General features: G+C 40.7%; 2 protein-coding genes across 4 annotated transcripts in view; one reads left to right on the top strand and one right to left on the bottom strand.

Moving 5' to 3' along the window:
• Positions 1-519: 519 nt before the first annotated feature.
• On the bottom strand, positions 520-14,174 carry PPP2R3C (protein phosphatase 2 regulatory subunit B''gamma). Of its 3 annotated transcripts, none has more exons than XM_064714003.1 (13): positions 14,070-14,174; positions 13,119-13,246; positions 11,894-11,998; positions 11,201-11,313; positions 10,359-10,456; positions 7,921-7,991; positions 7,056-7,188; positions 5,946-6,001; positions 5,798-5,873; positions 5,056-5,192; positions 3,329-3,466; positions 1,666-1,725; positions 520-957 (listed from the first exon to the last, which is right to left on the bottom strand). In XM_064714003.1, the coding sequence occupies exons 2-13, from the start codon at positions 13,209-13,211 to the stop codon at positions 769-771; spliced, it is 1,269 nt and encodes a 422-aa protein (XP_064570073.1). In that variant the 5' UTR covers positions 13,212-13,246; positions 14,070-14,174; the 3' UTR covers positions 520-768. The 3 variants fall into 3 exon arrangements, with proteins under 3 accessions (XP_064570073.1, XP_064570074.1, XP_064570072.1); XM_064714004.1 differs by lacking the exon at positions 14,070-14,174 and adding an exon at positions 13,815-14,052; XM_064714002.1 differs by lacking the exon at positions 14,070-14,174 and adding an exon at positions 13,903-14,052.
• Positions 14,162-14,254, top strand: part of PRORP (protein only RNase P catalytic subunit) — a 40,280-nt gene continuing 40,187 nt past the window's right edge. Inside the window, exon 1 of the mRNA XM_064714000.1 lies at positions 14,162-14,226. The gene's annotated coding sequence lies outside the window, so the exon portion shown is untranslated. The remainder of the gene's footprint in view (positions 14,227-14,254) is intronic.

Genomic DNA, 14,254 nt, shown 5'->3' with positions numbered 1-14,254 from the left:
TAATTCTGTCTGAAAGCTGAAACATTTCTGTGGCTTACTTAAGGATTAAGAGAGTTTCACAGCTGTAACTGCTACTGCTGTAGCTCAGTTGTACGATTAAGATAGATTACATAAAATACTTGCACAGGAGGTTAACCTGGTGAAAGCCTGTGTACAGGTGTTTGGATTAGTTTTAACTAGATCTAAAGCTAGTGCAGTTTTATTTCTGTCAATGAACCTCTTAAAATTAGGTAACTATCCACTTCAATAATTTACTTATCCTCCCTGTTTTAAAGCTGGTCATGCATAGAAGAAAAAGGCCTCAGTTCTTTCCTTCTTACTGAAAACTTTTGCCTTCACAACAGAATGCTCAACAGTGCTGTCATTAGAGGAAGCCATGCAGGATGGAGAGGGAGGCTTGGGATGGGTGAGTGGATTCAGGCCAGTGCTGAAGATACCAAGAACCACAGTCTTACTTTCAGGTTAAATTCACATGTAGAATAAGGTATTTAAATAAGAACAGGGCTTGGTACACATGAAAAAAATCCAAAAATATTTATTTAAAAAAAAAGGTTCTTTTTGCCCTTAAACAGCACTTGCTTTTTTGGTTTCAGAAATTAGATTTGTGATTTGTTTATGTACCACATTTTATATCATATGTGGGGCAGAGGAGGAAGGGAGAGAAGTAAAATGGAAGAGGAATTAATTCAGATAATGAACATTTCCAGCTTCCAGCAGTTGGCCCATCAGATGGAGATCTCTGTGGATACAGTCTGCTCCCACTGGCAGTCACGTTTCGTCACCGTCAGCAGCGCTGTCACTGTCGCTGGCCACAAGGACCTCTCTGTTCTCGTAGGTCCAGAACCCATTGAGATCAATCAGAATGCTGGTAACAGTGTCTCCTTGACTGCTATTGATCAAGTCTTGAAGGGAGATTTTGTAAGGGTCCTTAGGTTTCACCATATCAAAGATTTCATCCTATGAAAGACAAGTCAAAATTGGGAGAAAAGCCCCACACATTAATGAGCAGAATAATGGCTATTTCATACCCTATACAGAATGATCTTTGGGTAACTAGTGCCACCCACACCAATTCACAAAAAGCAGCTGTTAAGCCCCAAAGCATTTAAGACACAAAGCACACTGACTGACTGGCTACAGTTCAGAGCAGTGTCCTCAGCTCCCACATCTCAAGGAAGAATTTGCTTTTCTGGGGAGGCTTCAGCCTCAAAGTGGCAAAATGAATCTCAGTTCACTTGTACGAGCTAAGTTTTGTACAAGCTCTTGTACTTTTTTTTAAAGTACTGAAACTAAATAAGCAGTAGGCAGTAATCAGTTTTATAGGCTGCTTGTTTCAGCCACCAGTCTGGCCCCTGTCCCCCAAGGAGTGATCCCCCGAACTGTAAAATGGACTTAGCAAGTACTTTCAAGTGTAAGAAACAGCAACATGTATTTAACAGGTAATTTGTCTATTACTAAGGAAGCTACTAGAACACACCAGTTACTACTTTACAGAGCAACTGCTGACTAGAAAGGCATTTTCAAATCTATGAGCAGGACAAGTCAGCTCATTTCTAGTACTCTCCAAGTAAACATACAGCAACCTAGAAATTATGATGTAACACAATTAAATTATTAAATGCTTATTCACAGATTTTACACAGTAGTCCATTTGGTAAAGCTAACCTTGACATCCTGAAAAGAAACTGGTTCTTGTCCATGAATTTTCATTTGTTCCTGAATGGCCTAGAAAAATAAGAAGTTAGGAATGGCTAGTGCAGTATTATACTGACACTGTACAAGAGTTATTAAATGCTTCTGCATTTTAAGCTGTATTGCCCTCTAAGAAAGCATTCATGGTACAGCTTGCAATAATTTTTCTTCCATATGTGAGGCAAGGGTGAGTTAAGGCACTATCAATGATACACATCTCTAAGTTCACAGTTCTTAATGAATATGATACGAATCTCACTTTTATTATGACCAGTGTTTGAGCAATTTGCATATTAACCCTCAACACTCAAAACTTAAGATATTAATACACTTGAACCATAGGGTTCCATTTCTGACACAGTATGAATTACAGGCTAAGGAAAGAGAGAAAGAAAATGACCAATGAGCAGAAAGACACATCAATTATTTAAATCTGGTACTATTTAAACATCTGCATCACCAAACCTACATCTGCAAACCAAACTGTTTCACTAGCACAAGCTGCACTGCCTCTGTAGGTGCAGACCTACTGACACTTAATGCTGGCAGAAAAGCAAGAAATCATTCACAGAGCCAAGAGGAACCGTTCAGATTTCAAGGAAAACTTCACATGTGCCATGTCCCAAAGGAGACTTGTTACAACACAGAAATAAGGTGTGTATAGGATCCTGCCTTGAGCTGAATGCTTTAGTGACTCTGTGAAATCTGTACCTTGTTCTTCATCCTTCAAGCAGACAGCTAAGCACAGGACATTATTATTTTATAATACAAAGATCCATATAACAAAATTTGGAGTGCTTGTCCCTGTGTCTGAATAGATAGTACTGAGGGAATCCTGCACATGAATAAAGCATCAAGCTCATAACTCAGCTGGAACCATCCACAGCAAAAATACTGTTTTACTGCAGAGCACGTCCCAAGATATCTCAGGTATCGATGAGAAAAACAAGATAGAATAACAAAACACCTGCCCCCTTTCCCAACCAAAATCACCACTAGTCAGAAGAAAAAAAAATCCAAAACAACAAAAGCCATCACACACAAACCCCAGTTTGGAGAAAGATTTGACAATCTTAAGTGAAAATTAACAGCAACTAAAAAAAAATTAGGCTTAGTTTAAATCTATTTTAGAAGCAACAAGTACAAATGCAGACTATGAAAAATGCAATAAGCTTTTTGCAAGCAAAGCACTGAATGAAAAAATCCTCCAGCTGTATAGGCCTATCAATAAATTTCATTATCTTCATCTCTTTTAGTGAATTTCAGTATTACAGTTGAAATTAAAACCATGGGCAAAAATCAATCAGAACTATCAAAAAAGATTTTAACAGGTAATCATCACATAATCTTAGGACAATTTTCAATTTAAAAAAAAACCCACCCCAAATCAATAGAAAATAGTTTTCCTACTCAAAATCAAACCAGTTAATTTCAACTGCAGATAAACTACTGAAAATACCTTTTGAAATCTTTCCAATTTTAGTCTTAAAAAAAAAATTAAATCTTCTTAGAAATCATTACTAGCCTGCCTGTGGCTATTGGTAATTTAAAGTGATTTCCTGCAGATCTGCATGCAGAAGCACATAGGCTGTAACACTATAAACACAGAAAATGGCCTACTTATAAAGAGACTTACCCTAAAGAAATAATTAAGGGAAAAGACATTCAGGTGTCCTTTGTTCTCTATATCAAGCAGTTTGAAAATATATTGCAGAGCTGCAGGCTCCTTTCTGTTTTCTAACGCAAGCACAAAGTCCAGGTAGGTTTTATAGTCCTAGAAGTAGATACAATCATGTTTATTACAGTCTTCTTTCTAAATTGATTTTGCAAGCAGGACCTCTATAATTGGCAGCTATTTCATTCTAGGGGATCAGTTTATTTTCTGAAAAAGACAACATGAAATGGAAAATGGCTGCTACCACTAATGTGACAGAAAAGTTAGTTTTTAATGTCTGCTGATAACAGGAAATCCTGCCATTTTAGAGGCAGAATAGCATTCCAAGCATAAATCCAAATGAAACATGCCATATATATGCTTTTAAACAATGTTTACTATATATTTAAACTGCTGAATATACCCAACTAATGAAGAAAAAACATATAAAATGTTTTCATTATCATAGATTAAATGTCTGGTGGCAGTAAGCCTGCTGGTACCAAATAATGAACTATATGGCCAATTACATAATCCTTAAACCAGAGTCAGTGGTCTGGCAAATTACTTGCAAGAAACATTAGTTAATGTTCCAAATAAGTATCACACTTTCTTTTTTCATTAGTATGGATTCTTGGTTTCCCAATCAAGACACAGCTGTGACAAGGACAGAACTCCCCCAGCCCCGTGTGTATCATTACCCTGTTTACCTGTAACACCAGGGAGTTGTGCTGTCACTCAGAGACAGCCTGGAAAAATGGGCTACCAGGAGCCTCACTGAGTTCAACAGAGGGAGGCAAACGCCTGCATGTGGGCAGGAATAACCCCCTGTACCTGCAGAGCTGGGGGCTGACTGTCAGGAAGCAGCTTTGCAACAACCCCCTGCAGCACAGGCTGCTGCCAGCACCCTCAGCTGCACCAGGAAATGCTTTGGTGGCAAGCTGAGGAAGGGGATCCTTCTCTACTCAGCACTGCTGGTGCTACATCCAGGCACTGGGCCCTGGCCTGGCCTCCCCCATACAAGAGAGATGAACTCACTGGTACAAACCCACAACAGGACAACCGAGAGGAGCCCTCATGACCTCAGTGATTATGTGATTCTAACAAAAAAACTGCACAGGGGCAAAAGGGCTGTATGGTGAATTTGTAACTTATCACTTCACATTCCAGTCTTCTGAATGCAGACAAGAATTGTGGCTGAACATTAAGTAAAGCTTCAAACAATACAGATACAGGTGTTTAAATTAGTTAGACTTCTCATTTTTCATAGCTATGGAAAGCTTAAGATGAAAAACATAGTTGTCTTCATGAAAAAGTTGACAGCTTAGCTAACTTGCACTAATCTCAAGTGTGCCACTTGTCTTTGCTTCTCTGTAAAGCATTACATATAACTAGAAAGTATTGCTGGATCTATACATTTTTTCAACAGGCACTTTTGTAACTCAATCTACAAGTGGCTTTATCCTAGGCTGTCTGGATTCTCTATCACCTCTGCTTTTTCAAACAAGCAAGTTTTTTTAGGCCACACTACAATCACCTTGCTGTTAAGAAAATTAACTTGCTAATATATTGCATGATCATTTGAGTGCACAATGATAAACAAGTTCCTTCACCTCAAGCTACTCTTTAAAGATACTGACTATTAGACATTTCTCAACTCAATAAGCCAAAGATGTTATGCTGTGGACAAAGGGCAAACATGTAATTACCATTTCACCATCATAAGTTAAGCATTCCTGAAAGACACGATCCAAGAATATGTTGGTCAGAGTCCCTGTTCCATACCGGGACAGCTCTTCTTTGCTGAGCATGCCATTGTGATCCTTATCAAGGTTTAAGTACTGACCTAGCAAGGAGATAAAAAAAGCCAACCATAATATACCTCTATCAGAAAAGAATTCTTTCAACAGAGAAAAATAAACAATGAAATGCTAAATTTTCCAATTTCCATAATAAAATTAATGTAGTTAAGTGAGAATTTACTAGATTCACAATAATATTCATTAAGCATCAGAAATAAGTACAGAACATGGAGGGAGAGAAGTGGGATTCCCATAACGAGGTGTTAGCAGTTCTAATGTAAGTGAATAGCTGTGGATACTGAGAGAGGAGCAGAAAGCTAAGAGCATATTACTTTATAGAAATATGCTGTAAGCATTAAAAAAGAGCTGAAGAGGATGCAAAGGCATGAACAGAGCCAGAAGAGAAGGTTACAGAGGAATCTTGTTCCTTGTGCAACAAAGTGACAGATTTTGATAAAGAGCAACAGCAGAGAACCAAAATTATAAAGAAAGTTGGGAAGGTAAACTGAAAGGGTGAACAGAGGATTTGAAAAGACAAGTTAGCAGGAGGATTTAACATGACAAAAGCAGAGGAAAAACAGCAGTAATAATGTGTCTAAGTCATACAAGAAAGAGGAGAAGAAAAGTGTTGGCATATAAAGGAACCTACCATAAACTCTTAATGCAGAAGGAGCAGAAAACCAATTTGTTTCCTGACTTTCTTTAGAAAGTTCTTCATCCCTTAACTAAGTGAAACATAAAGTTAGAATTCAGAAAAAGTAAATTAAAATGCAACAGTATATGTTAAAGACCTTTACCTCCAGTAAATCATCCAGGAAGCTGCAAGCTAAGATATCCTGTATCTTTATCTTCCCTGCAGCAAGAAAAAGAAAATACATTTTAACAGTTGCTCAGCCACCACATCCATTTGACTACTCTCATCTAGGTTCTACTTAAGAAAGAATTATTTGGAGCAGAAAAAGATGCCTTTTTAAGGAAAAAAAGCTAAACAAAACCCATGTCTAACATCAAGGTTAAAGTTCTAATTTCAGAGATAAAATAAAATACCTTTTAAAATATTTGGACAAAACTGCTGATGTTGGCAGGAGCTATCCTGAAGCTTTAAATGCCAGAAAACTAGATTAAAATAAATGTGAATGTTCAATATCAACTACTCAAAATGTAAAATAAAAATGCAAAGCAAGCATGCTTAAAACATTTGATGAAACAGTAATCTCCTAAGTGACATGGCATTCTTACACCTTCAGAACTCCAGCTGTGACACAAAGCTAAGGCAGCAGAATGCACTTGTGCTGGTGCACAGACACTGCTAACAGCTGTGCACAATAATGGCACTTAGAACGTGTGCAATTACCTCTGCCAGAGGCTGCTGCCCAACAATCCTGACCTTTACAAGGGGCACAGCTGGACCTTGGAAACACATGCAGTTTGTGACTTCAATCAAGGGCCTAGGAGGGAGCTACACTTGTAACAAGCATTATCAGACCTAGCTGCACACCTCTTCTAGTGGGTCTACACAGTGCACACAGATTTAATCACAGGCAAAGCACATCACTCTAACCATCCTGAGCATTTCCACAGCTCTGTGGATGTTTTGACAAGCAGTTTTGTTGGTTGCTGCGTTTTCTATTCACCCTAAATACTTAAAAAATTAGCTACTGCTAATGGCTCATTGTGGTGAAACAGAATCTTATTTGTCAGTGTTTGAGAGATAATTCTGTAGTACCTCAGCTGATAGGTATCACACAGAAATTCAGTAGTTGTAAAAGTAGATTATTAGACTACAATAAAGAGTCATGGTCTTCAGTGGAGAATATCCCTCAATGCTGGACAAAAGCCTACCAGGACAATTACACACTGCTTTGAAAACACAAGTAGCTTCAGTGGAAGCATTTTAAGAGACCTACCTGTTCTGAGCGGATCCAGAAAGAAGAAGAATTTTCTAACAGCTGTGCAGACATAGAAGGAGTAAAAAGATTTTTCTAAGCCATCCAGTTGTGGCAAAGTAGGGATGAGTTCCAAAATATAGTTTTCTAAATCCTGTAGAATTAAGAAAAGGAAACAAGCATAGAACATTATTATTGTTCCATGTTTGCTATATTCTTCCCTTGCTTTCAAGTGTATTTTGTTAAAAATACAGTCCTGCAACAATGCAGAAAAGAGCATGAAAGCAGGTAAAAAAACTTCTGTCTATGTGCAAGAAATCCCAGATCATATCCATGCACATGTTATTCTAGGGCTGAAACAACCTATTAATGAATCAGAACTTAACAAAGTACATAATATTTATAGATAAATATAAATGCATTCCACTGTACCTTTTTCAAATATCAGAGGCATAACTCCTGACTGGATTATCCCATTGCTTAATATTCTTCAATAAATCTTTTTTCTTTAAGTTGAGTGGTAACTAGGACATTTTTATTTACTTTATAATATTTACCTCATTTTAGAACAGGAGAATAATTCACTGAAGAATAATTTGTGATTTTTATCATATCCTACTAAATCCAGTAATCTAGTGCTAATGACAAAATCTTTGTAGATACAATCCTTTTTTCAGAAAACTACCCATAAGTTTAAAAGGCCAGCACCACTCTCACCACAACATCTCTTGAATACGTGAATTGCAATTTATCCAAACAAACGTGCCCACCCCAAATCTGTTATGATATAAGCTTTCACAAGACAAGGCTAGAAAAAAATTGGGATCTTTCTGATGCTGTCATTTGATTTAAAGAGAGACATTAACTTTATCAAAAATTCACTTACTGATTCTCTGAGGTAGCCTTGTCCTGCCACATCATATAAACTGAGACCTATTCTTGTCTGATGAAGCCATACTGTGAAATAGAAAACAGAATTACAATGCAAGAAACCTATGAGGCTTTTGAGTTTATGCCAAAATTTGATGTTATTCTTGAGGCCAGGCACAGCTGGATTTTAAGTGCTTCTTCCCATTCTTCTGAGTCTTAAGCAAAGCCATGTCATGTACTGCTCAGAAACACTGTTTCAGTCTCTAAATTTTTAAGTCATTTGCAGTATACTATAAATATACACTTCATCAATATATATACTATTTATAATATAAACATACACCATTGCCACAACTGCCTTATAATAACTAGATGTGAAAAATGGCTGAGCAGACACCAGATTTTATTTGGTGTATCATAGAATGGCTAGGATTAGAAGCAACCTTAAAGATCACCTAGTTCCAACCTCCCCCTACCACAGGCAGGCATGCCTCCCACTAGATCAGATTGCTCAAAGCCCCATCCAACCTGGCCTTGAACACTTCCAGGGATGGTGCATCCACAATTTCTCTGGACAATCTGTTCCAGTGTCTCACCACCCTCTGAGTAAAGTATTTCTTCCTAACATCTACTCTAAATGTCTCTTTTAATATAAAACTGTATTGTCTTACCTATTGCAAAATTGTATTCTCCTTGTCCTTTCACTGCCTGGCTAAGAAGTCACTCTCTCTCCATTTCATATGCTCCCTTTAAGTACTGAAAGTCCACAATGAGGGCTCCCCCAAAGCCTTCTCTTCTCCAGGCTGGAAACCCCAACTCCCTCAGCCTGTGGCCACAGGAGAGGCTCACATCTCTTCTGTGCTGACGCCAGATGGGGTCTCAAGAGTCTCAGAGCACAGAGGGAGAGCCATCTCCCCTGACCTGCTGGCCATGCTGCTTTTGATGCAGCCCAGGCTTTCCAGGCTGCAAGCACACACAGTTGGTGACATGGAATCATGGATTTGTTCTCTCTCACTGACTGAGAAATGTGCAGCAGTGCATTTTCACTGCACTAAACACCTGCACTATGTCATACACAGATAGATTTCTCAATCCCTTGTATAGCGCCAGACACTGCAGCTACAGCCAAAGGTCAGGCCCTCACTTCAGAGTTACAAGACAAGAATTAGAATCACACAATGTCTTTGTAATGAGAAGGCACATTAATTGGAAAATCTACAGGACAATGTGCTTGAAGCCATTGTCAAAGCACTGTAACAGTGATGCAGTATAAATTAGATAAATAAAAACTATTATTTACATACTTAACATTAAATTTAACTCCCATTTTCTGAAGAAACAGTTCAAAAGTTCCTCTTATGCAATATAAGCTGTCCTTCAGAACATTCACTCCTCAAGGTAAGTATTTCTCATGGTGTGCTGAGAGTCAGACAGCAGGCATTATACAGCGAGGCTGTTTCATTGTTGGCTTAAGTTTAAAGGTAAATATATCACACGTGAAATGATTTGGTGGTGGTGGCTTTTTTTTATTACTATTTTCTTTGTTTGCTTAGAAGAAAGGCATCATCCTAAATACACAAAACTCACAACTTCTGAGTGAAACAAGCCCTGAAAAACCTCTGCCCATCTGGGTGGGCCTTTTTGAAATGCATACAATTCTAACAGACTTGGCCACAAGTCTCCCATCCTGCAGCTTTTGGGTTTGTGGCTGGAAATGGGTCTATTACTCATTCCTTGGATACTGTGCACACCTGCACATCATGCTTCCTGCTCAACACATTTCTCATCCCCTGCACCACAAGACTTTAAGTTAGGCAGGCTGAGAAAGGTGCTGTTCTCTTAGATCTGCTTTAGCAGAGCTAAGAACACAGTAGCCAGGGCAAAAGATAATGAGACAATCTTCCTTTCTGCTAGCCAGCCCAGTACTTTTAAACAATATCTAATACATATTAAAAAAGAAAAAAAAAAGCGTTTTCAGCCCTTTTATTTTCACTCCTTATATCATTTTTATAATAAAAAATAGCTGCAAGCATGGTAAGTGACAAGCACAGAAACATACTAACATATCTGACACACAGTTAAAAAATATAGACACCAATATAGAAGGACAAACAGCAAACAAAGCTATCTGCCTGATCACAGTGGTTGAGATCACACCTGCCATGGAACTGTATTGCTTTGCACTTCACAGTATTGCCTGAATAAAGGAAATCAGAATGACATGTATGCATTACAAACAGATCAAGCATATCCGTGACTGGGGAGAGGTGGATTTCAGAGGTAAGATGGACTCCCACCTTCTAGTAACAAGGAAAACATCCCAAGCCTCAAAATAAACAGCATTTGTAGTTAAGGACAGATCTCACTGCTGTTGAAGGGAACATCAAGTAACAAATAAAGCTGGAAAAGCCTTAAAAGGAAACAACTTCTAACACAGAAGAAGCGCTCACGAACCTTTTCTCATGACATAATTGAAGAACTGCATGATAGAGATCCTCCCATAAGGATCATTATGGAGCAATTTAGCAAATATCTTCGCTGTAAAGAATTGCCTGCAAAACAAACACACACCTGATTACACTGCACTGACAGATCCAGTTATAGTATTTGACATTTACAGATCCTGCAAAATAATGTTTTAACACAGAGTGTGTTAATATGCTACATTACACTCATCAGGTGGAATCCTACCAAGTAACAACATAAAAAGCAGCCACCTCTTCTGCTCATGAGACTTTTCAGTGAGGTACAACTTTAGAGAGCTTTTATTCAATTTCTCTTCAGTACAATGTGCTTGGTAGCTTCCAATCTTCTACAACAATATGCACATAAAAGAAATTGCCAGTACTGACAAATAACTGGCTTCTGCCCAAATTTCAATCACAAAGCTATGTGCACAACTGCCATCTCCAAAAGGAGGATAAAGAGCTACCATTCACTGCATGCTGTGCACATCTGGTAGGAAATTCTGCATCAGCAGATATAAGAGAAGGTTGGGCAATACCACTGGAGACACGATTTCCAGTTCATTTACATAACCACTAACACCTAAAAATGTTCATGCTGATAAAAACTTTTCTTCAAAAGGATGCACTACCATTCTTTTAGGCACCTCTATTACAAGTCACCTCAGAGAGGCAGAGTACACCTTTGCAAGGATGTAAAGGAACCAGCTCATTAGTAACTACATGGATATATTTTTTTCTCACCTTAAAACTGTTCCCATCTATTTTAGCAACTGAAAGCTACAGTAGCACTTAGGTTTAGTTAGAATGAGCAAGAGAAGAAAGCCTTACTTGCATTTTGGTCCAGCTTTTTCACCAACTTTCAAGAAGTTCTCATAATTAATCATTGCTTCTTCCCCAATCATTGGTGATGTCTGATGTTTGTCCAGTAGAAACCACAGATTCTTAAAAGGTATTTATATTTGGTTAAGAAGATATCTCTCCAGAGATGTCAACGTGCTTAAGATATAGCATTTAAGAAACTCAGCAAAAATGTGGGCTTGGTGCAAGGGTTTCTCAGTAAATCAGGACACATGGTCATTCAGCCAGAAAAGTCAGTGTGTGCTACTTCCACTCCCTTAAATGCTGCTAAACACACACACACACTCTCCACATGCACACTCTCCCTCCTTCACAAGCATTTCTAGGGTCACACCCCTTTTGTCTTTGCAGTGTAATAAAATAATCCATTTTAGGAGTCTCTCTCAATGATATATAAACAGAACTTATTTTATCATCTGGGCCCACCAAGAAATCACTGCAACATGCTGGAGAACTGGAAGCCATCCATTTAGTCCTCACATACATCATAACAAGGAAGCTTCACACTGGCATTACCAGCCCAAGGCTAGGCAGCACTTCAGCTTCACCAAGTACTGTGTGCCCAAGTACAGAGCACCTTACCACAAGATTCTGTGGGCAGGCAGGAGATCATCTAAATCCATTCAGAAGCCATTACAAGACATACAGAAATGACTTTCCTACCTGCAGCTCTTCATTATCCAACAGTTCTCTACTTTTTCTTTGCAGAAAGACAGCTCGAGATTCTTCTCTTAATTTCTGAAGCAAGACTTCATCTTCAGCTGGCAGCTGCAAACATTGTGGCATTTTAATTTTCAGCACAGGACCATTCAAAAACTACACATCCAGCAAGTATTCTTAGGTAGTCTTGAGTCACACACTCTGATTGAAGTTGTTCACTTAACATAAAATAGCTAGTCTACCAAACTTGCTTCTGCTACAAGGGATATCACTTGCTCACTGCCTCAAACCATCTCAATAATGAAGCACTTACCTAAAGCAGGACATCTTTAACAGGAGAGAGAGAGAAGTACCTAACACCAGATAACCCATTGAGTAAGCACTTTCCCAAGGTTGCTAGGTATGAGGGCTCACACATAAAAGACATTTACTGCTGTGTTTTACTTGGGAGAAACAGAGCATTCTGTTTTGTGGTAGGCCTGACTCTCCAAAGAGTGAAAGTCTACTGGACTTGTTTGGCCAACAAATAAGATGAAAGAACACCTAGTGTGAAAGTTCTGCCAATATTTACATGCCAAACTGTACAGCACCACTGGAACTTGGAGAGTTGCACACGTACCCATCAACTGAAACACAGGTACTTGAGAACTGCACTGGCAGAAGTGTGAGCCCCTAAGGAATACGTGACCATGAGAGGTTTGGCAGCAGCTGAGCAGTCACGCTGATGAGTACCAGCAATACCAAGATGTCAACAAGTGCTCCCATGCCAATCTGATTCATGCTCACAACTAGGTTGCTGGACCAAGCATTTCTGATGGATGATGCAAGCAACAGATCCATCTCTAGTCTGCAAGAGCAATGCCCCCACCATTTTCATGAGGCAGCATCCCACCGTGTTTAAGCAGGAAATAGAAGATACACACGTGTAACACCAGTACATCAAAATTTATTTAGAACTTCAAGTGCCTCTGAAAGACAACTTGGTATCTGTACCAAGCAGACTGATTAGCAAAATATTCCACTGACCCCGATAAGATTCTCAGTACTTATTTAAAACTGCTGAAATTCACAATTGTACAAAACAAAAAATTAGACTAAGCAATTCACATCACTCAGACTTCAATCTACTTTAGCTTCTGAAGCTGCAGGGTCCCTGTGAGTGAGCATAAATTTTTGTTGTAACACAGAATAGCCTCTTGTTAAAAGTTTATCCGGACACTTCACTTACCCTGTAGTAAAATCGTGGTATGTTTGCATATGACATGTTGTCACTTTTTTTCCCTCCTTTCCATTCCATGTAATATTTTGTGAACAATTCCATTTCTTCATCCTTTAGCTCTTGTTCACTCTTTTTGGCTGATTAACATAGAAAAGAATGTTCACGCTGTACTCCAGAGAGAGTTCTAATGTAAAAAGGGGCTCGAATAACAGAGTTAATACTGGGACTTATCTGGTTGTGCCGTTTGGTAACACAAATATGAGGTGGAAATGAGCGGAGCACAGACCAATCACATAAATTACATAAGAATACGTCCCGTAAGTATGTTGAGTATGGGCACATCTCTCTTTCCATGACTGCACACACCGATTCGCTGCCAGATGTGCAGTAGCTCACGGAGCAGCTCGCCGAGGCTGCCTGGCAGAGCAGCAGCGCTGCCTCAGACACAGATGCGAGCTGCGGGCCGCCCTCAGACCGGCTCGGGGCCGCCGCTGCGCACCTGCGCCGGCCGCGCTCCCCCGCGAGTCAGGCACTCCCAGCCGCGGCTGCGGCGGGGCCGTGCGCCCAGCGCTCACCGCCCTCACCGCTCTCTGACCCTGAACCGCGGGAGTTAGGTTCTCCGCAGGGCAACTGCGGGACTCGCTCGGCCCCTGCGGCAGTGCGGACAGGGCGAAGCAAGGCAGCCCCGGAGAGGCCGACGCTCACCCCGCCGGCCGTGCCCCGCCCGGTCCCGCCGGTGACTGCAGACGGCCCGGGGCGCTTCCCCGCCCGCTCCCGATCCCAGGGCACTCACGCGCACGGCGCGCGGCCAGGCGGGCCCGCAGCCTCCGCTCCCACTCCATCGGCAGAGCCCGCCGCCACCGCCTCCCCGCGCATGCGCGCTGCCCTTCACGACGCGCCGCTGCCCTTCGAAGCTTTTTGCCCACACCCGACATGGCGGAGCGGCCCCGTCCCTCCTACCGGGGCCCGCGGATCACGTGTCGCCCCCCCCCGCTGAGACGCGATTGGCTCCACGCGCGGGCACGGGGCCTCCACGCGCTTCCGGGCCAATGGGAAGCTGGCCCGCCCTGCCGTGGGGCACGCGCCTGTCGCGCATGGCCGCCGCGCGCAGCGTCAGGTGGGACCCGCGCGGGGGGTGAGGGAGA

Source organism: Zonotrichia leucophrys, chromosome 5 (genome assembly GCF_028769735.1).
Source record: "Zonotrichia leucophrys gambelii isolate GWCS_2022_RI chromosome 5, RI_Zleu_2.0, whole genome shotgun sequence".
Lineage (NCBI taxonomy): Eukaryota > Metazoa > Chordata > Aves > Passeriformes > Passerellidae > Zonotrichia > Zonotrichia leucophrys.
The sequence above is the reverse complement of the archived record's forward strand: the minus strand, read 5'-3'. Positions and strand labels throughout refer to the sequence as shown.

Coding starts and splice junctions, on each gene's coding strand:
- PPP2R3C (XM_064714002.1), bottom strand. CDS start 14,044: ATGTCGGGTGTGGGCAAAAAGCTTCGAAGGGCAGCGGCGCGTCGTGAA. Junction 7,992..10,358: donor CAATTATGTCATGAGAAAAG/GTTCGTGAGCGC, acceptor TCTATTTCACAG/TATGGCTTCATCAGACAAGA. Junction 958..1,665: donor TTTCTTTTCAGGATGTCAAG/GTTAGCTTTACC, acceptor TGTCTTTCATAG/GATGAAATCTTTGATATGGT.